The 25,000-nt window shown below is 42.5% G+C and overlaps 2 protein-coding genes across 3 annotated transcripts in view; both read right to left on the bottom strand.

The window, feature by feature from the left end:
* Positions 1 to 11,530, bottom strand: part of gad1a (glutamate decarboxylase 1a) — a 30,388-nt gene extending 18,858 nt beyond the window's left edge. The window contains exons 1-6 of one of the 2 annotated variants that reach the window (XM_031582051.2): positions 11,365 to 11,530; positions 9,784 to 9,958; positions 8,051 to 8,110; positions 5,482 to 5,601; positions 4,727 to 4,969; positions 3,160 to 3,250 (exon numbers count right to left, since the gene is read on the bottom strand). In XM_031582051.2, the coding sequence (XP_031437911.1) occupies positions 3,160 to 3,250; positions 4,727 to 4,969; positions 5,482 to 5,601; positions 8,051 to 8,110; positions 9,784 to 9,859 (590 nt within the window). In that variant the 5' untranslated portion in view covers positions 9,860 to 9,958; positions 11,365 to 11,530. Of the gene's footprint in view, positions 1 to 3,159; positions 3,251 to 4,726; positions 4,970 to 5,481; positions 5,602 to 8,050; positions 8,111 to 9,783; positions 9,959 to 10,794; positions 11,306 to 11,364 lie in introns of those variants that run through there. The other variant, XM_031582046.2, reaches the window with a different exon arrangement.
* A 7,861-nt stretch (positions 11,531 to 19,391) lies between these two features.
* sp5a (Sp5 transcription factor a) lies at positions 19,392 to 22,714 on the bottom strand. The gene is made up of 2 exons (XM_012830702.3): positions 21,309 to 22,714; positions 19,392 to 20,969 (listed from the first exon to the last, which is right to left on the bottom strand). The coding sequence occupies exons 1-2, from the start codon at positions 21,357 to 21,359 to the stop codon at positions 19,902 to 19,904; spliced, it is 1,119 nt and encodes a 372-aa protein (XP_012686156.2). The 5' UTR covers positions 21,360 to 22,714; the 3' UTR covers positions 19,392 to 19,901.
* Positions 22,715 to 25,000: the final 2,286 nt, after the last annotated feature.

Consider the following 25,000-nt stretch of genomic DNA (forward strand, 5'->3'; position numbering starts at 1 on the left):
CTACAACACCCTGCTATACCAGCCAGCTGCAGCTTTAGAACCCTACAACACCCTGCTATACCAGCCAGCTGTTAGAACCCTACAACACCCTGCTATACCAGCCAGCTGCAGCCTTAGAACCCTTCAACACCCTGCTATACCAGCCAGCTGCAGCCTTAGAACCCTTCAACACCCTGCTATACCAGCCAGCTGCAGAACCCTACAACACCCTGCTATACCAGCCTTAGAACCCTACAACACCCTGCTATACCAGCCAGCTGCAGCGTTAGAACCCTACAGCAAGTGTTACAAAGATGTACAAAAGATAGCCTCACACCCTCACCCAGAAAAGCTTAGAAAATTATACCTGATTTATTATATACTTTGGATTTAAAATCCTTTCTCCTTTGTTAAAATTACACCAGGGAGTCAGTCTTAAGGTGTTTTATAATCAACTTCATCATTGCAAGGATGAAACATAAGGATCCCGCAGTCCATGTGTAATGAAGTGCTATGTAAGTGCTATCAGACGCCCCCTGATTGTAGACGCACTGATGAAGAAATGTTTTCAAGCCCCGTCAAAAAGCTCTCAACTCAATCAAGCAAGCTCGTGACAGCACTCAGGGAGTATACTGTCTTCATTAAGGACAGCACTTAATTGTCACACGTAATTATAGGTGATGAGGAGTCCATTAGTGAAGGCAAGCATCCACTTAAGACGGCTAAAACAGCCCCCACAAGATATAACATGCTCCTGTAATTGGCAACAATATGATGAACTGGTGGATTGTTCTAGACGAACTGAGTAGAAACAAAACCAACAATCATTACAGTTTAGATTTACAGTCTATGGTCTCAGGAAAAGTTTTGTTGGAGATTCAATTTAAACATCTGTCAAATTTAACCTTCAGTACTTAACGCCTTATATCACAGTATCCTTGTTTTACATTGTAATTATACCAGTAAGTACAGAGCGACACACGTCTTAAGTGTTTCAGAGCATTTCTATGGTATATTTAAGTAGAAAGAATTACTGCGTTCTTACTTAAAAATAGTAAGGACACTTCATTGTTTTAGGCTACACTCAACACTGATAAAATGTGACAAAGAGACTATAAAGTCAAGTGTGATCAGGTTTTCTTGGAGTTAAACAACAAGCAAGCAACTGAACCTATTTTCATTTGACAACAAAAGCCTCTTGTGTTGGTGTGTGTGTGACAGAAGACATTCTCTTCAAGTCCACCACTGTAACAAACACCTCGGATACAAAAACCCTTTCAAGCAGAAAACTGCCCAGAAAACAATAAAAGCCGGGGGAAAAAATCATTAGAAAGAGACAATAAAAACAAATACTAACTCGGCTCTAGACTATCGGCTCTAGACTTTATCGACCCTTTTTTAAATCCAACAGCCTGCCGTGAAAACAAGAGGAAGAAATAATAGAATGGATGACCCTCAGAGGTCAAACCCGAGTCTCGTCTTCATAATTCAGAGTTTTATGCCTTCAGAAGGCTGGAAAATTCCTTGACAGTCCCAAAGCCCATAAATATGACTCTCACAGCACCTTCATCCTTTATGGACAACATTTAAAGGATGATATTTCTGTGTGCTGCTTTGCACTTGAATAATTCTAAGTGTCTCCAGAATTTTAATAAAACTTGGAGCCTCAAATATTACCATATCACCTCAAGTCTGCTGAAACAGTAACTCACTTTGCCAACGAGCAAAAATAAATAAATATGAAAAAATAAAAAACACACACACACCTATTGTCCCTGTATACCCCCCCCGCTTTTATGTTAGTAATGATGCCTATTCTGTGAGATTACCCAGCATTATATTGATCTTGTGCACCATTACTCCAACACCTCACGATAAGGGGCTCTGAATGAGAGATAGGGGGCTCTGAATGAGAGATTGGGGGCTCTGAATGAGAGATTGGGGGCTCTGAATGAGAGATAGGGGGATGATGATGATGATGATGATGGTGGTGATGTGTGTAAGCTCCCTCCATCTCTAACAGAACCTCTCTCCTCCCACCCTAACATACACACACACAAACACTTCTATACATATATGAACACACAGAGAAATATGAATACTCTCTCTCTCTCAAACACACACACACACACACACACACACACACACACGGCACCCTCTGGGCCCCTCCTGACATCTTTGTTGTGGGGCACTTGGCGTGTCCGACTCGTCTGGTGAATGAGCTGAGCAAATGAGCTGAGATCAGTCAAGCGCTAACTCTACAACTCACCACAATGGAAGCTGACACATTGTGTGTGTGAATGTGTGTGTGTCCCTCTCTGTGTGTGTGTGTGTGTGTGTGTGTATGTATGTTTGCATGTCTGAGTGTGTGTTCTTTATATGCACGTTTGTGTGCATCCATATGAATGAATGTATATGTACGTATGTAAGGATGGTCTCTATGACTGCACATCTGTGTGTGTGTGTGTGTGTGTGTGTGTGTGTGAGTGTGTGTGTGTGTGTCTATGTTTACATGTAATTGTGAATGTATAAATGTTTAAATGTATAGATGCTTAAATGAATAAATGTACATGAACCTATACAAGAGTAATGAACCATAGGATTCCAAAGATATAAATGCCGTGTCAAATAACCTAAAGATTTCCTCTTAAAGCAGATCAATAAACCACAATATGAAATGTTGCCTGATCATTACAACACATGCTGATCGATGCCTTATTGATTTTGCAAGATGAAAATCTGCAAGCGCCACATTTTAAAACACAGAACGAATCTAAAGAATGCAAAGAGGCAGTTTGTTATATAACTCACATAGCTACACTAACATATTTATGTGGCTCCAATGGGTAACATCTTTAATTCCTAAATAGTTGGGTGAAATCATGCTTTTAGTTTATGCATTCTTTGTTCTTTGATCCAATGGGAATGTGTGTTTCAGAAGTAAGTGTCATTATAAAGCAGTCCATATATTATAACAATACAGAAGTGAAATATATAATCTGCTGTGTTTATCAATATTCACACAATAAAACACATGTTTACAAACACACATGCATGAACACATATATTTACATGCACACAGGGTAATGCTGCTATTCACACACTGGTGTTGGCCATGCACACACACACACACACACATATTCATACACGTCTCTATGCAAACAGATGCTAATAACTCACATGTTGGTGTTTGCAGTGGACGTAAGCCATTCTCCAGCCAGTCCAATGATGTCCAGGCCAGAGGATAGCTGATTGAAGAACCTGGGGTGGCCTGGGAACAGAGAGTATGACCTTAGTCAGTGTGCCGACACCTTAACACACACACACACACACTAACACACACACCACACACACACACACACACGCACACACACACACACACACACACACACACACACACACACACACACACACGTCCCTTAACACCTCTCAGCAACAGAGAGTGCTGCCTTGGCTCCCTGCTCAAACATTTCACAGAATTATAGGAGGATCTGCACATCTTGACAGGTTTAGCAGGTGCAGCTGTAAAGAAACTGCGTTAAGAGACAAAAGAAATGTTGCCTGCTCAAACATAACAGGAAGCCAATATCCATCCCATCCAACAATGAGAGCGGAGGTCAGCTCTGCCTGTGTGGTTTATATGGGATTTCTAGGGACAAGAATTCCAGGAAAGAAGTGTATTTTTGGCAAAACTACATCTTAGAAAACTACACTTCTCAGAGGAAAACAATGCCAGCTTACCAAGCAAATTCATTCTGAAATACAACCACCGGGGATCGACTAACACAAGTATTTGTGTCTGATTTTGTTACTGCTGCAGCTGATTTCCACACGCCCTTTAATCTCACCTTACACCTAACAGTGCATGTGATTGTGCATGTGTGTGTATGTGTGTGTGTGTCTGTGTGTCTGTGTGTCTGTGTGTGTGTGTGTGTGTGTGTGTGTGTGTGTGTCTGTGTCTGTGTGTGTGTGTGTGTGTGTGCGTGTGTGTGTGCGTGTGTCTGTGCATGTGCATGTGCGTGTGTGTGTGTGTGTGCGCGTGTGCGTGTGTCTGTGCATGTGCATGTGCATGTGCGTGTGTGCGTGTGCGTGTGTGTGTGTGTCTGTGCATGTGCATGTGCATGTGCGTGTGCATGTGTGTGTGTCTGTGTGTGTGTGTGTGTGTGTGTGCGTGTGTGTGTGCGTGTGTGCGTGTGTCTGTGTGTGTGTGTGTGTGTGTGTGTGCGTGTGTGTGTGCGTGTGTGCGTGTGTCTGTGTGTGTGCATGTGTGTGTGTGTGTGTGTGTGTGTGTGTGTGTGTGTGTGTGTGTGTGTGTGCGTGTGTGTGTGCGTGTGTCTGTGCATGTGTAAGGGGGACCCAGGCGGCTGCATATACCAGAGTAGACGACCAACACCACGGTCATGGGCTCCCACCCAGGGCGCACGTCCCCTGATGAGAGAAGGTTTGCTTTCCCGTTCTCACTCCGCTAATAAGAGAAGGTCTGCTTTCTCGTTCTCACTCCGCTAATAAGAGAAGGTCTGCTTTCCCGTTCTCACTCCCCTGATAAGAGAAGGTCTGCTTTCCCGTTCTCACTCCGCTAATAAGAGAAGGTCTGCTTTCTCGTTCTCACTCCCCTGATAAGAGAAGGTCTGCTTTCCCGTTCTCACTCCGCTAATAAGAGAAGGTCTGCTTTCTCGTTCTCACTCCCCTGATAAGAGAAGGTCTGCTTTCCTGTTCTCACTCCGCTAATAAGAGAAGGCATGCTCACCCGTTCTCACGCCGTACTTGAGGGTGTCCCTGCAGTCCACCAGGATCTGCTCCAGGGACTCGGGCTGGTCCGACAGCTCCAGGTTGAAGCCCTCCATGCCCTCCAGGAGCTGGTGGGGGTGGTGGAAGTCCAGGACCTTGGTGGTCCTGTCGAAGGTCTTCCGCACGTAGTTGGTGAGAATGTCCACCACTTCCAGCATGAACTGCATTGTGGGTTCCTCTCCATTTTTGGCCGGGAGTAAATCTGTGGTTGTTTATGGGTAATGTAGTTTGGGTGACTATGTTTGGCAATAACACATCTGGTCATCACTGATGTGGATACTATAGGGTCTGGAATGGCAATCTGTCCAGTTATATTTTTGTCTGCGTATCCAAGACTAAAATAGCTTTTGCATGACATGATTTCACTATAGAATAGTCCATCACCAGTAAACTCACACTCCTTTGGCATGCTGATGACATGTTTATTAATTAATTTATTGTATAATAGAAAAACAGGTAAAGCCAATGAATCCATGTGTAACTCTATTTATTTTATAGTAAATGTATAATGAAAAAAAAAAAAGCATTTTGTTTTACTTTATTTCTTTCATTATAGTATAAGTGAAAGTGATCATTTTTTGTCTTTGTATTGTTATATTACTGGTTGTTAACATACATACAAACTATACTACATAATATTAGGCCTTTTATACTATTCTGTAAGCTACTTTTTTTGTTCAAGAACTTCGATGACTGAAATATTTAACGACTCACCTCTGGCAAAAAGGTTGGAGAAGTCCGTCTCTGTGTGCCTGAACCGCTCATTGGACGTAGGCTGTTCATTTGTGACGACTCCGCTCTTCTCCTCCAGGTTATTGTTCTTCTGCAAAAACCCTATGTGATTACACGGGGCAGAGGATTGAAACGGGCTACCATTCTTGAGCATTGCAACTGTTAATGTTAAAGTCAATGAAACGGTTCACTTGATTCCAGGACCCCCAGCATGCCCCCTTCACTGGCAGCGTTAGAACACGGTCTTAAGGGAGTTCCCGTGACGTCCCGTGAGTCGCCTATTTAAGAGCCCCATAATCGGGGGGAAGCCGAGTCGTGGTGACATCAGCATCGGTCAGCTAAAAAAAAATTTAAATGGGCAACATGAATTATTATTTAAACTAGTCGGATCGATTCTCCCTGACTGGAGAAGGGACCATCCAACAATGAGCCGATATACCAACATACCCTGCAGGCACACTTAATGCGCTGGGGAGCGAGAGGAGAGAGCTGATAATTCATACGGGTGTGTATTATATCGTTTCTGTACTGTAGGCTGTTGTCGTACATTTGAAATACAATTCCTTCTTGATGCGGGAGGGAATGTGACAGGCTGTCGTGGCTATAGACCAAGAATTACATGGAACAAATTAGCCTTATATTAGTTTTCCGAATTCTAAACATTCGTTTCGATTAGCTATGTCTCCCGTATGTTTCGTTCTTCCGAAATAAAGCTCGCATCTGTGAAAAGCCATCGTAAGCATCCTTTATTTTAACACCGTATGATGTGACATTACCTGACGCACTTTGTCTTTCGCCCTGCATTGTTTCTCTACGCATGTATTGGGGCAAAATTCATCATTGCGGGGAAGGAGGCGACAGACTACCGCAGTTCAGTGTAACGAATAGTCTCGCATTTCTCTTCTTCCCGTGAACCAGCTCAAAGAGGACCTTAAAACAGGCAGGGTATCATTTAGGTCAGTCTTTCACCTATATACGGAGGCACTTCTTCAGTCCCTGACCAATACAAAATATTGTGAAACGCCTATGTTTGGAGATACTTTTGAAGCAATTAATAAAGACAGAAGACACATTTTTACGTTTTAATATTATTATTTCCAAAACATACCTAGCCCAGAGTATTTAATTAAGGTTTAATTTGATTTGTCTAAAAAAAAAACAGTGATTCATTGGAGTTCTGGTATTTTAGCCTTTAAGCGAGCTTTACCTAAAAGGCCTATATGCTTATTTCGCTGCCTTGCCATAACCCATATATGATTCACCTTGGCTGTAATGATAAATAAATGGGTCTATAACTCTTGTAAAAGGGGGACAATGGATGGTGAACAATCCATCGTTACGCCAACACTGGAAATGTGTAATCTGCCAGAGGCTTTATGCCTTTTCTTATCAGATAATGCTCTGCATAAGACTGGGTTTCCACCATCGGTCCTGTCGGCTGGTCCATTCTTGCTTGGCTTTTCCGTGCTATCTCTTCGAAACAGAGCCTTGACGAATTACAATTTAATAGTTTCCCCTTTTAATCTGTTACCCTCAAGGGATGGAGTTTGTCCATTATTAAATGCCAGCCATCATATCATAGCTAATAATGCCCTACTATCTATTCTCATGCGATTCGTCTGAATTTAACTACCGGGTTGCGTGCACAAGTAAACCCGTGCTACCATTACAGTCAGTATAAATCATCATTATCAGGCTGTTTCGTGGCTGTGTTATTTTTTCTCTTTAGTGTTAAACTCGTTATAAAATTGCTCTAATTGGCACGGCGAACTGACCTAATGTGAAACATTACAACTGTGTAAAATGTATTCACATAAAATTAAAGTTGCCCTCACAGGACTCATTGAAGTGTAAACGGATAAAATACTTTTGAAGCAATCACTTAAAAGTTAAGATAGGGCAGAAAATAAATGATTCCCTATTTGCTGAGAAATGCATTATTTTAACGGCACCATATCCCCCATTGTGGAAAGGCCTGCTTGAGCGCAGATAAGGCTAATTGATGCGTAACTGTCTGTCAGGAGTTCATGCCCATGTTCCGCCACACGGCGGCGACACCATACAACATAATTTCTCACTGTCATCTGAATAAGGACCTTCGTGGTCCATTAGGGACAATTCACCAGTGCTTGGGTGGTCATAGCGGTCCCCCGAGAAAATCTGCTCACGGGGAGAGGTGATATGTCTTGTCAGTGTGTAGGCTCATTCTTTTTACATATTTTCATCTCCGGATGGCCGTTTAAGATATGCAGTCATTGCCAATCTCTCCCCGTGGCCAGACTGAGAGTGCTCTTGTCTACCTATGGGGGGAAATTGAGAGGCTTAATTTGCCTCTCTGGTGTACCTGCTAGTATAAGGTATAATGAAAGAGGCCGCAACGCCCTGACTCTCAAACATCCCTCAGATAAGAACGATGAACCCATGTTTTCCAGTTCGACGAGCCTATAAATGTCGAATATCTGCGAAATATTTTGACCCCCAAACGTTGGATTATTTTAAATGATAATACAACTGTCACTATTCGTTTGACAGAGTAGCTATTAGTGCTTACCACATATTTTCATGCCCAGTTTCCTTGTACATCCATGTGCAACCCCACTCCAGTCATAACCTGAACAGAATTTGTGGAAAAAGTGAAGACAAATGAATTTAATTAAATCAACAGTACGCGAAAAACCTTTCACCCACAATATTAGAGTCATCTTTCCGACGGCAGCCATTGTTCGATATGCGGGCCTAAAAGCAAATTCTATTTTAGTCTTAAATTAAGACTCAGTTATCAGTTATCAAACCCTCTGAATCAAGCCAGTTTAACAAACACATAATGCACCTTATCTTTTTTTTTCAAGACCAGATTCTGATAAACAGGCTATTTTCGAATTGAGCACAAGCCGTCCATGAATTCGCTTGGTTCCTTTCGGCACTCAGGGAGCAGTCAAGTGGGAAATAACGTTTAGCTGACATGGTTGGAAGCCCAAATAGTCCATTGCCTACTAAAGATAGCCGTAATCTGGAAGCGACACAACTGCCGGTAATAGCCCATTCATTATCGGCCACAATACAGACCTCTCACAGTCTGGCAAACACAGGTGCACAGTGCCTATATAGCTCCTAATTCAGGCAAGCTTCCAAGATAATTCGAAGAGGGTCAGGGGAAAGTGACATTTTTAAAAGGAAATTTGGATCCAGGAATGGGCTGGTTCTGCACTCTCCTTTGGCGAGGTTTATTTTCCTGTGTTGGTGGACGGGTATAAAGCTACGCTAGACATCTAAAGGCAAACGTCGTGTGTACAGACAGAACAAATCAGTCAGACCCACAAAACACGAAGCCATTAGGAGCAATCTAGTGCGACCACAATTAATGCGACTCTTGACATGATTACCGCGGGCTGAAACACCCACTTGCTCTTAAAGGAGGAGAAATCTTGACAATCTTTACAACACTGAATACAAAGGTAGCCATAATAAATAAGTTATTAAGTAACTACTATAACAACCAATTGCTAAACTGAAAATATATGCATATAAATAATAATAATAATAATAATAAGACGCTTTATTTTCACAGTGCATGTTTTTATTATTGCTGTTATTGTTGTTGTTATTTCTATTTCTGAAAACGGCTTGCTGCTGTTACATAGTTGGAATCATGCAGTTGCGATGCAAATGTTTCCAAAAAACACTGTTCGAACTATCTAGGTATACGCTGGTAACTTACATAGCAGCCTAGAACCATAGTTAAGGGACACAAGTGTTTCTGGACTATACTAGTTAATTGATGGCAGCCAGCAATTTTAAGCCCATATGAACAAATTAACATCCCAGATGACCAAGAAATTTGGGGGGAAATTAGTCATCGATGAAACTGAGGTCTGAATGATTTGACCCTCATTAGAATACGCAAGTTTGCCAATCCACGTGCTACAGTACGTCATTAACTAAGTTCGAACTACTAACTAACATGGTTCAAACTTACATAGTACGATGTTGATACGACAGTTTTGTAAAACCGTTGTACTTCGGATGACAGTTAGTTTAACGATGCATCGTCCAATGTGAGTTCGATGCTAACCTCCATCGTTGTACGGGAAAAGCACACCCAATCGTCCCGCTCCCTGATACGGTGGTCTGACTGACCATGCAACGCTGCAGTGGTTTGTCTAACCGGAGCTTTACACCAGCGACAGGACCCTTTATTCTTCCAGCTCTGTGGAAATGATTAATGTCGGAGCCCACAAAGCAAATAGCCCAAGTGAAATAGCGTTTTATCTGTGAAGGACCTACTTGAGGATGGTGGTCGTAAATTTGTCGAGTTGGGATCCGGACCGTCGCCAGAAGAGGAAGGTGCCGACGTCGCCATTACTCTTATGATACTGTGGGGAAAGTCTTTAGCCCAAAGTGCGCTGTCACTTTGTCCAAAACCTCTCTTATTTCACCACTGGATAAAAAGTCACATTCACTGGAAAGATAGATAGGGAGACAAGTGTTACAAAGCATCAGGCTTCAGGTAATTAATAAAAAGTTGATCCCGTGTCCTTGCCAGCTATCTCTGTACCCCACTGCCTTAAGCCAAAATGACACTGGCAATTCCAACTGTAAGATTTGATTGGATGCACGTTTTCCCAATAATTGACTTGACATCACATCAGACAGCTGTGGCAAGCAGGTCCTGTCAAACCGTAAAACATTGCTTACAGCTGACAAAAAGAAGAAAATGTCGTGGTACATGTTCAACCTCATCAGATTCAATTAACTGTAACCAAAGCGCTCTAATCCGATCACCTATACGCCAGTGAAGCGAGGTGACAAACAGGTAAATCACGTCTGTCAGACGACAGGCAAACAGACCTTTATCCTGACAATTGCTACCCATCCATCCAGGAATTCACAACTGAACTGAAGGGCTGTCTAATTCAACTCATCCAAAAGAGATATAGGTTAAATTGATAAATCAAATGGCTAACTGATTTGTCAGTAAAAAACAATTATAACCAGCATAATCACAAATTCTAGTCGGCACACGTAAAATAAGACACATGTAGCCTAAGTTATACCAGTATAACAAATAAAATAGCCGGTAAAAATGTATATTTCTAATATTTAATAATTTAGCTATTGCCTGCACAATTGCATATAGCCTACAATTGACATGCCTAATTGTCAATTTTACATTTTATTTTGAAATATCAGCTGCTTAATTCTAAACACCTGTTTGAACATACACTGCAATATGCACGCCTGATAAATAAGTATAATTAGAGCATACAGGAAATGTTTGTTCAAAACAATACTCACATTGTTCACGAGATACATTGGCACTATGATAACCTAAATATAATCCCAAATTAAAAGCAAGCGCTAATAGGATGAAAGTCGAGTGCGCACACAAAGCCCAAATAACCCGGACGTTTTGGCAGGCGGGTGATGACAGAAAAATCCATCCGTCTTTGGCTAATGCTGAACCAGCTTTGTGTTTGAGACGCCGAGATTAAAAATACCAATCGCCTTGTTTATTAGTTGCTGCGTACGCATGTGTCACCGCAGGACCTCCTCTTGTGTTGCATCTTTCTCCTCATAAAACAGCTGCCATGTTTGCGAAATCACCGAGAACAGCGTCGCCCCCGCGGCTCTTACGCCCCCGGCTCTTACGTGACTTTTTTTTGGGAGGGGGTGGGGGGTCTGCCTGTAACACTTAAAATCCCGCGTGAGAACCGGTCACAAAACAAGGACTTCTTGTGTGTGTGGCCCCCGTTTTAGCTGCATATTACGGGTAGGGGGTCTGCATGGGATGGGAGAGAGAGGAGATGAGGGTCAACAAGTAGGCGATCTGATCATCAGGGGGAAAAAAGTCACCTATAAATTCACCTCTGCAACAGTTTTACCTTCCGCTGTCCCTGCTATGGATGTACTGCCGCGGGCGTTCACTTTATCCAGCGGTGAAAACCGCCCCTCCAGAAAGAGCACGCAACGGCTTTAACATTTTAGGAATAACACAATTCTCACCCGGTTGACAGTAAATTATGACGGCAGACAATTTCTGCTCTACCTGTCTCATTCGCATCCCACCCAAGAGGTTATGAAACTGGCCTACCCTGAAACATCCACAAGGTGGCAGCAAATAATCAACTACTCTCGCCCGAATGGACTACTCTCCAATTTTATAAAACTGCATGTTGCATGTTTGCCGCCAAAAGGTATACAAAGCACTATCAACGGTTTTGCGGGAAGAATAGGCTACAACCTCGTCATAATGCACAAACAAAGTACATTTAGGTTGAGATAGGTGATCTCCATGATTTGTTTTGTGATGTATTTACTGCTTGTTTTCAAAATGTAGACACTGGCGAGGCTGCATGGTGCTAAGAGACTGATGTGCATTCTCCGGCCGGCCGGTGAAGTACTTTAGCAAGTCTCCTGTGTCATTAGCTAACTGTTGGGAGGTGCTGTTATAGGAAAACTTCAGCATTTGGACAGCTCCTCAGCACCGGAAGACAGGCCAACCAGCTTTTTTTTCTGGTAAAAAATATTAACATGACATGTCAACAAAAACATCAGAGAAGTCCAACGTTTCCACAATCGCAGTAAGGTTTCATGACTTGAAAATGTCAAACAAATGCTTAAAAACTTTCAGTAGATTGTGCACAAAGCTTGGTCATTGGACGTACAAAACAGCTGAGCACAGCCCTCTCTATTCCGTCCGACGAAGGGAGTAAACTGTTTCTCATGGACCCCATGACATTCTTACGTGGCTGCCGTTAGTCCGGCCCAAGTCCGGTTCGAGCTGGACCAGCTAACCAACAGAATTAGTGTCGGTTCGAAACTAAACAAGCGCTCTAAGTTCATGCAGTTTTTAGACATTTGCACAAGACGTCCAGGAGGTGGCGCTGTAACATAGTGTGGCGTAAATAAATCAACACGAACTCTCAAACTCTGTAAGCTCTGTCCAACAATATGTCCCAGTCGAACAAAAATGTAATCTTTGGAACATTTGGGAAATGAATTATACAACGTGCCACAGCAGTAAGCTGACAATCAGCTCATGGTTTTTGGTCTCTGTGACCCTACAGCTGTTTCTACTGGACCATCTGTCACAAATACAAAATAAAAAAAACTTTTTTGTAAGAAGAATGCTTTTTCGTTTTGCCCACTGAAATATCCTTGTCACTCAGCAATAAAGTAAAATATAAGCTACTATTTATTTATAGAATAGTATCATAACATTACCATGCATTACAAAGTCATATATAAGCTGCTATTTATTTATAGAAGAGCATCATAACATTACCAACACAGACAGCAAATACGCTTTTTATTTGAATATGAACTGAGTGTCTAAAAACAAAAAATCTAAACAATCTAAAAAAGTATAGTAGAATACTTTTCACTTGCAGCTTTTAATTGTGTCCCATGCTAACTGTGAACAACCCTAACAGAGCAATCACATTTTGCGTCCCTTTACTTTGTCAATCATTTCCACTGCTCTTACACATTTGCTGTTATCTGGCAAATAGAAATCAAATGTTTGAGAGCACATAGGTGGAAAGCAAAGTGTTGTTGTGACCACAAAGCTTTTTAATTGAATATGAATTGAGTTCATTTATTGGACGGCCTCTGATTTGGACTGAGTAATAGACAACATTCATTTACATTTAACTATAGAGTCACAACATAAATTATTTATATTTCATTTACATTTAACTATAGACTCACAACATAACTGATTTATATTTCATTTACATTTAACTATCGACTCACAATGTAATAGATTTATATTTCATTTACATTTAACTATAGACTCACAATGTAATAGATTTTTATTTCATGTATTCAAATAGACAATAAACAGCGAAAAATGTGTCATGATGCTTTTACAGAGCCTAAGGCCCACAGGTCTGAACTGTAAGGAAATAGGCAGAATATAGAGTTACATTACAAAGCAAAGAATAAATACTTGACCTGAATTACAGACGCACGCCGTAAACTACCGATGCATACTGTAAACTTCAGACACACACCGTAAACTACAGACGTGCACCGTAAACCATAGACGCACACCGTAAACCACAGACCACACCGTAAACTACAGACGCACACCGTAAACTACAGACGCACACCGTAAACTGGTAACTCTGGGTAACCTCCACTTGAAGCTTAAATCTGTACATCCTTGCTGTCCCTGTTGCGTGTCAGTCAGCATGTCTAAAACTGCAATGTTTTGTTAATACTATGAAAACTGTTTTGTACTACAGTGTGTTATTAATACTATGAAAACTGTTTTGTACTACAGTGTGTTATTAATACTATGAAAACTGTTTTGCGCACTGTGTATAATTTCACTCCATTTACCGTCTCCTATATACTGTACATATGTGGAGTTTATACATCATTACTTTGCCATGCACACTATGCACGTGTTCAGGAGGAAATGAGGGAGGTGTGTGCGCATGTGTGTGTGTGTGGGAGGTGTGTGCGCATGTGTGTGTGTGTGTTTGTGTATGTGTGTGTGTGTGTGGATGGATCTGGCCGAAGGTTCACGTTTCATAAAGGAATCCATGGTAATGGAAGACATCACAAACACACACACACACACACACACACACACACACACACACACACACACACACACACACACACACACACACAGGCATGTCTTTGTTTAGTTAGGAACCATTTGAATCAGGGTTTTTTGCCCTGGTCATTTTCATGTATTGAATTGAGTTGAAATATCAATGTAAATGCCGTACACACGGACAGGCACTCCACAATGCCCAGTATCTCCATGCCTTGAAGGTTTTGAGGAGACATTCAGAAAAGAGTGTGTAGAGACCGTGATTTTGGACCCCTTCTGGACAACGGATGACATATGATTTTGACCCTGGAGTTTTTCATCTGATACTTTCTCTGTGACAACTGTTTAACTCGCATCACTCAAATGACCATTTCCTATCTAAAAATCAGTATAGTAGAATCCTTTTCTTGTGTCCCTAACTGAACAGACATTTATAGCCTTTTTGTGCAGTTTATTCTTTCATTTTTCTCATTCGATGTGTCCCTTTACTTTGTCAATCATTTCAACTGCTCTTACACATCTACTGTTATCTGTCAAATAGAAATCAAGTGTCTTAGAGCACATTGGAAAGACACTGCAGCAGGTGGAAAGCAAAGTGTTGTTGTGACACTGACATTATATATAGTATAAGCTACAAACACAAGCGTGACGTACATGACGTAATGTCACTGTGATATCTTTTTAATTAGCATGAAAGTGCATTCATAAGTATGCCAGCATTTATATAAGTGCATTTTTAAGAATACAAGTTTCCAGTCAGTTCAATCGCATCAGTGGAAAGATTGTTTCATAAAACCAACAGATATGGAATGTCCATTCCACACTTTAATTCTTATTCGTATTCTATAATAACACGTGAAACACAGAAAAAAAATCAACCATTTAAAATACTTTACAAACAGAGACGGCAATGTATTCAAAGACTTCTCAGAAATATATGATCTGAAAATAATACCTCAAAAAGCTCAGATATCACACAGGCCAAATGAATGCTCAGACTCGAGCTAACAGATATGGCAGTTTCTGCATCTCTCCCTCTCTCCCTCACCTCTCACTAACACACACAGACACACACACACAGGCTGTTTTAAACAGTTATTTAAAGAGCTTCCCTCCCTGCCTGAAGGATATCACCAGAACTTATATTCGCACAATAGGATAAACTGCTCAGAATTTACACTTAGAAGTTAAAATAGTGAACACTCCTTTTATCCCTTCAGTGCCCCCTCTCTTCTCTCTCCCTCTCTCTCCCCCCTCTCTCTCTCCCTCTGTGTGTGTGTGTGTGTGTGTGTGTGTGTGCGCGTGTGTGAGTTGGTCACTGCAGTGTTGCTTTTCTTGTTGTATGTTGCTGTTGTTAGACATTAATATGCTCATGAATAAGAGCTTATCCCCAGAAAGGCATTCAGTGTTGCAAATGACAGCTTTGGAGTGCAGAAAGCATACATTGAAATATATACTTTAAAAAAAATAATAAACTGCTGATACAGTGGTAGTGTTGGAGGGCCTCTGGGTGGCTCTTGATAATGCACCTGTATATGAGGGTTTCTTGCATGAAATGGCTCCCTTTCAAACATCCCGTGCGTACCTGTCCTGCCCCGAGGGCTGGTGTGTGCGTGTGTGTGTGTGTGTGTGTGCTGAAACTACATTTGTGTGTGTGTGTGTGTGTGCTGAAACTACAGAGGAAATGACTATGCTAATGTTTACCTCAAGCACAGCTAATGAGAGGAGGGGTTTATTTGTATGCGTTTGCTCACATTTATTTTTGTTTGGGTATGTGAGTGAAGGAGGGAGTATGGCAGTGTGTGTGTGTGTGTGAGTGTGTGTGTGTGTGTATATGTGAGAGTTGGGAACTGGGAGTAAGTATGTACGTGCTGGAGTGTGATGAAGAAGATTGTGTGTGTGTGTGTGTGTGTGTGTGTGTGTGTGTGTGTGTGTGTGTGAGAGAGAGAGAGGCAGAGAGAGAGAGTATGTGAATGTGTTTGTGTGAGAGAGGGAGAGAGAGTATGTGAGTGTGTGTTTGTGTGTGAGAGAGAGAGAGAGAGAGAGCATGTATGTGTGTGTGTGTGTGTGCTGTAGTGTGGCCTGCCTGCCTCCCCTGCCTGATGTGACTGATAATCTGCCTCTGTAGGTGGGCATTAGAACCCTACAACACCCTGCTATACCGGCCAGCTGCAGCCTTAGAACCCTACAACACCCTGCTATACCAGCCAGCTGCAGGGTGCATGTTGCATTTATTGCACCAACTTCAGCATGTTTATGCATTATTACATGCATGACTTTGTTACCTTAATTATTGGGTTTTTTTTGTTGTTAATTTACAGCCACATTCAATTGCAGTCTGGACATTCTTTTATCAAAATGTTAATTATTATTATCCGTTGCCAAATAATTAAAGAAAATATCATGTTTTCAACAAAAAAAACATGTGCGGGCAGAACAAAAGAGGCATTATAGCATCAGTTTCATCACCAAGCACTCCGCTGAATGCCAGCGTAGGGTAGCATAAGCAGCCATCTGCACTTCACTGGAGAGAGAGAGAGAGAGAGAGAGAGAGAGAGAGAGAGAGACAGAGAGAGAGAGAGAGAGAGAGAGAGACAGGAAGAGAGAGAGAGACAGGGAGAGAGAGAGAGACAGAGACACACACAGCAGGCTGGCAGCAGACCAGATGCACTGGAGAAGTGCCTGTCTCTCTCTGCCAATGGCCCTTGTTTGGAACACAGCCTCGGCTGGGTACCTGTGTTATCCCTGTAAGCACTCAGATCCTCACGGGATGACAGGGGTGAGCCCCGTTTGGCATCTCCTGCCAATCCGACCCAAGGGGCTGAGAAGGGATCCTGTAAGCACAGAGGATGCTAACATTTTAAGGTGGTGACACACTTGACAGATGTGTGTGTGTATGTGTGTGTGTGTGTGTGTGTGTGTGTGTGAGTGTGTGTGTGTGTGTGTGTGTGTGTCTTTCCTTTGCACCAGTCCTACCGTGACATGGAGATGGCGTTTCAAACAGGTTTAAGTGATAAGGTGGGTTCGCAACGGCAAACTTGTCCAAGTTGTCAGAAGAGATATTTCACTGCTTACATCGTATCAGCTGATAGGATTCCACGACTCTGACAGGAGTTCTCAGAGGAGACGCTCACCACACACGTCATAAACACACACACACACGTCATAAACACACACACACACACACACGTCAGAAATACACACACAAAAACACTCAACAGAGTGCCAGGAAAGAGCCACACTTCATCTTTGGTTGTCAACAAAGGCAGCACCATAACGTTTATTAAAAAGCACTCTCTGTAGTATTTCTCGAATTAAATCCAATTAAGAAGTCCATGTGTAAAAAACCCCAAACTCTACTTCTTTTTAAAGTTTAAAAGTTTGTCCTGAGGTGAGTTATGATGAGTTAGACAGCCTCCTAATGCGCTGTGAAAGGCTGCATCCTCCTAAAGACACGCATAAAGTGGTTACTAAGAAGATAAATGCTTTTAGGATGAAGGACATAACATGTCAAATCAGCCGTACAAACTTTGAATAGTTTTGTTAAGTTAATAACGCATAACCCTAATGTATGTTTGCTGATAAATATTGATGTGGTGAATATTCTTGAGATAATGCTGTGACATATTAATGGAAAGAGCAACCTAATGTCACCTGGACATATTTGACGAAGTTAGGAAGGACAAAACTAAACGAAACAAAAAAAGCCAACTTCACAATTGACCAAAGGGGGCCCACATGGGATCCTACGTACCATCAGAAAAAGATAACTACTGATGTTTTTATTTAAATGTTTTTCTATTTAAATCATCAGAGGCTAAGATAAGAATTACAGATCTGCTCCCTCAATACCCCCTGGCTAATTCCCCTCAGTTATATCATAAAGGAAAGGTATTATATATTTCCATACACAATGAAATGTATTATATGTGTATATATATATATATATCTATATATGTAGCACAGTAGATATGTTTTTAATAAACTGACTCTCAGTGCACACTCATCTTGTCCTGCTAAGAGGGGTTTAGGGTTCATTTAAAACGGGGATGCTCTTGGAGGAGAGACTGAGCGCTTGAGTTTATAGTATTTTACACCTCACTATTTCTGGATGCTCCAATTCAAAGTCGGATATAAATATAGCCGTAAATCCTATGGTATTACTGTAACAGTGACATTACTGGGGTGAAATTGTTCAAAATATGTTTGTGTCTTGTTGTTAATAAATAAAAGGTTTTATTTCGCATGTTATCTCAAGTGTCTTAGCTTTCGAGACCTGTTCTCTGTGATGCACTTTCTCCACGGTGTAAGCGTGTTATCCTCTCCTACCTTAGATAACAGGGCGCGGGTCTAAAGAAGTCAGGGAATGCTTCCTCCGTTCAGTTACTTTAAAGTGCATCTCCTGACATTCTCTTTCACCAGCGCTTTCAACATGGATCTTCCCCTCACGTCTGTTCCTTTGTGTGGTGTATCTTCCCTGTGAGGTTTGTAAACAGCTCGCTCGAGTTCAGCTCAGCAAAGCTCAATTTCTGAAGTTCACCTACACAATTTTACCTCTGATGCTGCAGTTGTGAGCTCTGAATAGAAGACTCCGGGTTAGCAAAAAAGAAATCAACAGATCTTCATGACAATTTCCTTCTAACCTGTGAGGTGTTGCGCTCTCTGTTGTCCTGTGCCCTGCATTAGAACAGTCTTTGGCCAAAGCCCCTAACCCGCTTACCTGAACTTCACCAGATGTGTGACCCCTGGTCACTTACCTGAACGTCACCAGATGTTTGTGACCGCTGATACTGAAGGGGAGACTTTCACAAAACAAGCTGTGACACCCCAGTTTTCTCTGAAATTTCTTTGAACCTTTTTTTGCCACCCCAAGTCCAAACCAGGGTGAATTATCAGACCCATTTCTGACTAGGCACTCTAAAACAAATGTGCAAAATGTGTCAAACTGTATTATAGTATTTTACCACAGATAGCAATTTCACACTACATGTCCTTCTATGAGACAACCAAATCACTATCACTAAACTCTTACAGAACATTACATATTCCCAGGTGATCAGATGGCACATGTATCTATTTCCGAGCGCCCAGTGTGGTTCACAGGCTACCACTAGCCTACAGCTGTCACACTGGGCCAGTTCTACCCACAGGCTGCATCTACTGTTGTCATAGAAACGTTGTGCCATATCTAAGACAGAACACCTGGCTTCTATCTCTCTCCTCCTGATTCAGAGAAACCTATACATCTACGCAGAAGTAAAAACCAATTAGATGTTTAGTTCACCAAAGTCCACTCACTCAATGAGACTGACTTATCCTTTGGGAATGTTAGACTCTTTTATTTTTTACACACAGTTTTTGGGCCATTTCAACAACAGGGTTATTTAGTTGTAGTCGCATGCTTAAAACACCCCAGCATGGAGCAAAAGAACACACACTCTCATTCAACAAAAGCTATTAAATCATATTTACAGGAGCAGGAGGTCTTCCACCGAAGACAAGAATCCAATCACAAACAAGTTGAAAACTTGTTTTATATTTAGAGATATTGTCAAGCCTGGGCACATGAAACATGTCCCAAATAGTGGATCATATTTAGATTAATATTTCCTATGTACACAGACAAAACTCAAAAAAGATGTAATCCTTTTAAGGCCAGAACTTCAGTCAAATAAACTGAATAAATAGTAGGGGCCAACGTTGTAGTACTTGGGCTATGAGCAGGCTATGCCTCCTGTTTAGCGGGGGTTCTTCATTGTGTTGTTTAATTTCATTGGAGCAATATTGCACTGTCTGTTTCGAGTGAGAGGTCATTTTGACTGACACTGGACTCTTACACGTGTCTCGTGTCCTCCCTTTTGACGTGATCCAGAGTCTTGTCGTGAGGTTTGATCTTTTTGTTTTGGTGAGTTTTGACGTGTTTGGCCAAGTGGTCACTGCGCATAAACCGTTTGCAACAGTCCGGACAAACGAACCTCTTCTCGCCTGTGTGAGTCCTCAGATGTCTCTGCAGCTCGTCCGAGCGCGTGAAGCTTTTGCCACAGAACAACCAGTTACACACAAACGGCCTCTCTCCCGAGTGCCACCGCAGGTGCGCTTTCAGGTGCGAAGTTTTGCCGTAAACTTTTCCGCAGCCGGGGATGTGGCAGATGTGTTGTTTTTTCTTCCCGGGCTCGTCGTTCGAGCTGGACGACTGGCAGTTGGGACAGCGACACCTCCTGCACCGCCGGGCAGTGGCCAGAGGAGACTTGGTGTGAAGGAGGGCTGCGATCTGGGTCTGATACTGCGCGAAGTCCGTGTGCCCCAGAACCAAGCTCCTCTGTAACGGGAACCGGTGATGTCCGAGCGAGGAGTGAGTGATGGTATTGCCTTGCTGAAGACTCCACCACGGGATGTCCTCTCCCGGGTTCGGTGATAATTGTCTCGGTTGCTGATGGACCAGGCCAGAGTGTCCCGTAACAAACCCTGACATCGCAGTGGGCACCTGAGTGGGCGCTGCATATGTGACAGCGGGCACGTATGTTGGGGTGCACGTCGACTGCAAGGACTGCATGGAACATGGAAGCATCTTCACCGGGGAAAAGTCATAGGGGTAGCCTGGGTCCGCGGGCGGGGTGAGAGGGAGTTCGTGGTGGGAAGCGTACGTGCCCTGTAAGTGAGATAACTGCGATTTCGTATGTAGTCCAAATGAGGAATTGCTCGTGAGAGTGGTCTGGTGATTTCCTTCGTTACTCCACGGGTGGAAAATTCGAGACGGAGACCCGAGGGTCGTTTCATAGGGGACCTGGAGAAAGTCCGCGGCGCTTGACCCGTGATGATGCCCAATTCGGTTACAAGTAGCCGCCAACAGAGCCAGGGGTGAATGCTTAGTGGTTTCCGGTGAAGAGTTTGGAGTGCGATCCTGGGTAAACCAGCAGAGAAGATAATATGAATGAGAAACCATCCTGTCAAACTTTTATTTTCTTCAAATTATATTTATTCCGCACAAAAATGCTGTCATACTTAAAACCCTTTTCTTGTTGCCAAAAGATGAAATATGTAAACTTGTTGTATATTTATGCAACGAGTAGCGAAACATTATTGTAACACTTGTATAGTAATAGTTCATATATCAGGTCATAAAGCAGGGATTTACTTGTTATTCAAAATCAGTGAACGGTACGTTTTCTGTCTACCTACAAGGGTAGCACATTCAGTCGTTTAACCTCCAACATTAAAAATAATGTAATTTCGTACTAACCTGAAGGAAAGCCTGTAGGGTGTCGTTCCGTAAAACAGCCACAGCTGCCATAATGAAGTTAGGTATTCCCCACTCGTTCACGCAAATTTTAAAAGCACAAAAATCGCTGCCTCTGTTCCTTTAATATATATATAAAAAAAAATCACAAAATAAGTCTTCGCATGTGTACAAAAAAGTGTAACCTCTCCCGCTTCCTCTCCTCGAGATATCCTTGGACCATCTGAGGGAGTGAAGGATCACTTCTTAGGATTTGATAAGGACTTTGGTGGGACGCCAGCCAGTCAGCACTAAGATTTATTACTTTGAAGTTTGCCGCTGCCCAATCATCAAAGAATGGCGGCTCTTTGAGAGAGGGAAGCAAATCCTTTGAATCCACAAAGCTCCTATGGTGTGTTTGTTGGTCTGGATAAAAGAGCTGATTATTAGGGGGGATGGGATGGGAGGAGATAAAGGCGGGACAATTAATGAAGTAATCACTATGTGGGAAATGTACATACACAAATAATTGGATTTTCTTGATCAAAGAGCCCCAACCCGCCTGGAGACCCCGGTATTGGATGCCACAGTCATCCGATCCCCCTTTTTGTAATTAAGGATTTGTAGGGAGCCCTTATGTGACAATGTGACATTGTTATCTCTGGAGATCTCTCCGTGGGCAGTTGTTTGATAACTTCAAGAGGGGCCAGCTAATGAGACGAAATAAGTGACTCAACACAAAGTTCATATTGATTTTTAAAGCCTTAATTCTTGTGAGCGACGTCTGTTCTCTGAATCGTGTGAGCATTCACAAAATGATCGTTGAATGCATGTGTGAGGTCTGGTGTATATTTTGTTCTAGAATAAAATACAACATATTTTCGACTGACCTTGATATTTATTTTTTATAGACTTTTATAGTCCAACTCGCACTCCATTATAACTTAACTGTAAAACAAATCGTATTGCCCTGAGGGAAATATGTCAAATTAGGATGTGATGTATTTTGCTATGATGTTTATGCTGAGGAAATGTTTTCTGGGACATATGCAAAATAATCTGAACAGGCAAAGCTATTGTTTACCCCGCCCCATATGCCCTTAAATGATAGCATAGGCCCATTGATAAAAAAAAAGCCATTAACAAGATGCCGAGATGACAAACATGGGATGATGATGTCTTTATTAGACGTTTCCTGAAAAGTTGTAACGATGTGAGGGAAGAGGCTGAGGGAGGAGTTCTCATCCCCAAGAAAGTGGAAACAATCTTCGGGCCCCCGCCCGCCGCTCCTCCCAGCGCTTGTCAAGCCTTCATCTGGCCGGGCAAGCGAATCCCACACACCCCCGGGCATGTGAAAATAACTCAAAACAAGACATTAAAGAGACATTTATTTAGTCATCGGGCTATGCCACAGGTGATGCGGTGGAGGGCGAGGTGTGTGTGTGTGAGCGAAGGGGGCTTCCAAGTGTTATGAGGGGGGGGGGGGGGGGGGGGGGTCTTGGATCAAGGAGACACTCATATAATAAATCAGAGTAGAACTACAAAGGAACTTCTGACGTTGATTTTTGAAAACTGCAGCGACTGTGGCCTCACACGCTGACTGAAGTCTTTCATAAGGACACGCGGGCGGGGAGATTTTTATCGGGCTCTCTCCTACAGAAAACAACCACTGTCCTGCCCTCCGCTGCGTTTGGAGTCGCTGATTTTGAATTAGATCTCTTCCTTTGAAGGGATTAGCGCTCCGAACTCTTCTCCCACGGAGATTCCTGCTGGGCCACGCGGTTTCCCCGCAATCCAGAACGCGGCAGGCAGAGGAGAAAACGGTGGGGAGGGGGTAGATGCCTCAAAACATTTATTTTTTCCTAAAGTCGTTGTAACCGGAGAGCTTTATCATTATTCGGGTCAGTTACGACCACTTTATAACAGGCCCCAAAGGTAGACTATCTGCAGAAGTAGGCTACATGGCGGAGGATATCCCATTGGTATCGGCTATCGCTAGCCGCCACATCCCATCTGAGAGTTTAACATGACTTTGATGAGACGTTTCCTTTCATGTCCTTGTGGCCTTCCCTGCTGGTGATGATCTTACCAAACACGCCCCGTTTCTCAGCGCTGGTTTCAAATCAGCAAGCAGAAGGAAAGGGCACGACACAAGTAACTGATTTGAATTAACTTTATTACAGTGCGTGAGTACAAAACAAACATGTGTTTTTTTCTTACAATGTTAGAAACATGTCCGATGTTTGAGAAACTTAACGGCAATAAAATCAAGACAAGGGTGTTGCGGCAAAATTAACATTATATTCTCTTTATCATTTTTCCTATTTGATTCTCACTAAACACAAATAGAAAACAAATAAAAATCCAGGTGCGTTGTCTTGACGGAAAAAAACAACAACATAGAAAACATTGACAAACTGTAATGTCATATTTACAGTCTTCACAGTAAAACAAATGTCCACATACGAAAACTACAAATATTATTTACATTAATCACAAGCCAACATTAATGTATATCACTACTTATTCTGTTACATTTCAGTTCATGATGAACACCTCAAAAACATGTTTCTGACACACATGGCCAAATACACAGGAAGATCTGCATGGCTTGAAGGATAGTCCGTGCCTCTCTCTCTGGGGTCACTGAAGGCAGCCTGCAGAGAGACAGACAGACAGAGAGACAGACAGACAGACAGACAGACAGACAGACAGACAGACAGACAGACAGACAGAGAGAGGGAGAGAGGGAGAGAGGGAGAGATAGAAAATAAAAGTGAAGTTGGCAGCAGAGCAGAGGGTACTGAAAGAAAAAAAAACAGGGTCCCATTACCCAAAAACCCTCATATTGCTCCTCTCATCACAAAGAGACAGTATCCCACAAGAATACCTGTGTCTTCACTTGGTATAAGTCATTACGAAGACAAATATACGTGGCTCTCGTACTGATGTTTGGCTATGGCAGCCTCACTGAAAATCAAGTCAGTTTGGATAAAAGCACTGGCTAAATGTCGGTAGAAGTCAGCGTGAAGAAGGGAGAAGTTTGACTGGATCCAAAGAGCCCGTGCCCAAGTTCAGAAACAAGGGAAAGAAGATTAATACAAAAAAGTTTTTGGGAGACATGAGTACTTTCATTTGATGAATCTTGGCTACGAGACGTGGTCCTCTATGAAAACCGATATTTCAGTATTTCATCCTACAAGCGCGCACACACACACACACACGCACGCACACACACGCACACGCACACACACACACACACACACACACACACCACACACACACACACAGAGAGTCAGAAAGAGAACATGCATAGAGAATCGCTTCACCATGGGTCTGTTTTGGACAGGTCAAAGCCAGTTAAATGTCAAACTTTTTTTTTCTTCTTCTTCTTCTTCTCCGGACAGACAGAAAAAGAAAAGCAAAAAGGGGAATAAAGAAAGAGACTGAAAGACAGACAGACAGCGGCAAAGAAAAAAAAAAACCCAGGTTCCACATCTGTGCTGCACGCCAGCGAGTAGCAGAGAACAGAGAGACGGAGAGAGTGAGGGAGAGAGAAGGGGGAGAGAGATGGAAGGGAGAAGCAGAGAGGGAGAAGTAGAGAGGGAGAAGTGCTCCAGGCTACCGGCATGCTCGAGCCGCGGTAATGGTGTCTCATACGGGAAAACATCTGTGAATTTCCTCAGTGATCTACAACAAAGTGTAACTCAAAGCAG

The sequence above is a fragment of the Clupea harengus genome, chromosome 2 (genome assembly GCF_900700415.2).
Source record: "Clupea harengus chromosome 2, Ch_v2.0.2, whole genome shotgun sequence".
NCBI classification, from domain to species: Eukaryota; Metazoa; Chordata; class Actinopteri; order Clupeiformes; family Clupeidae; genus Clupea; species Clupea harengus.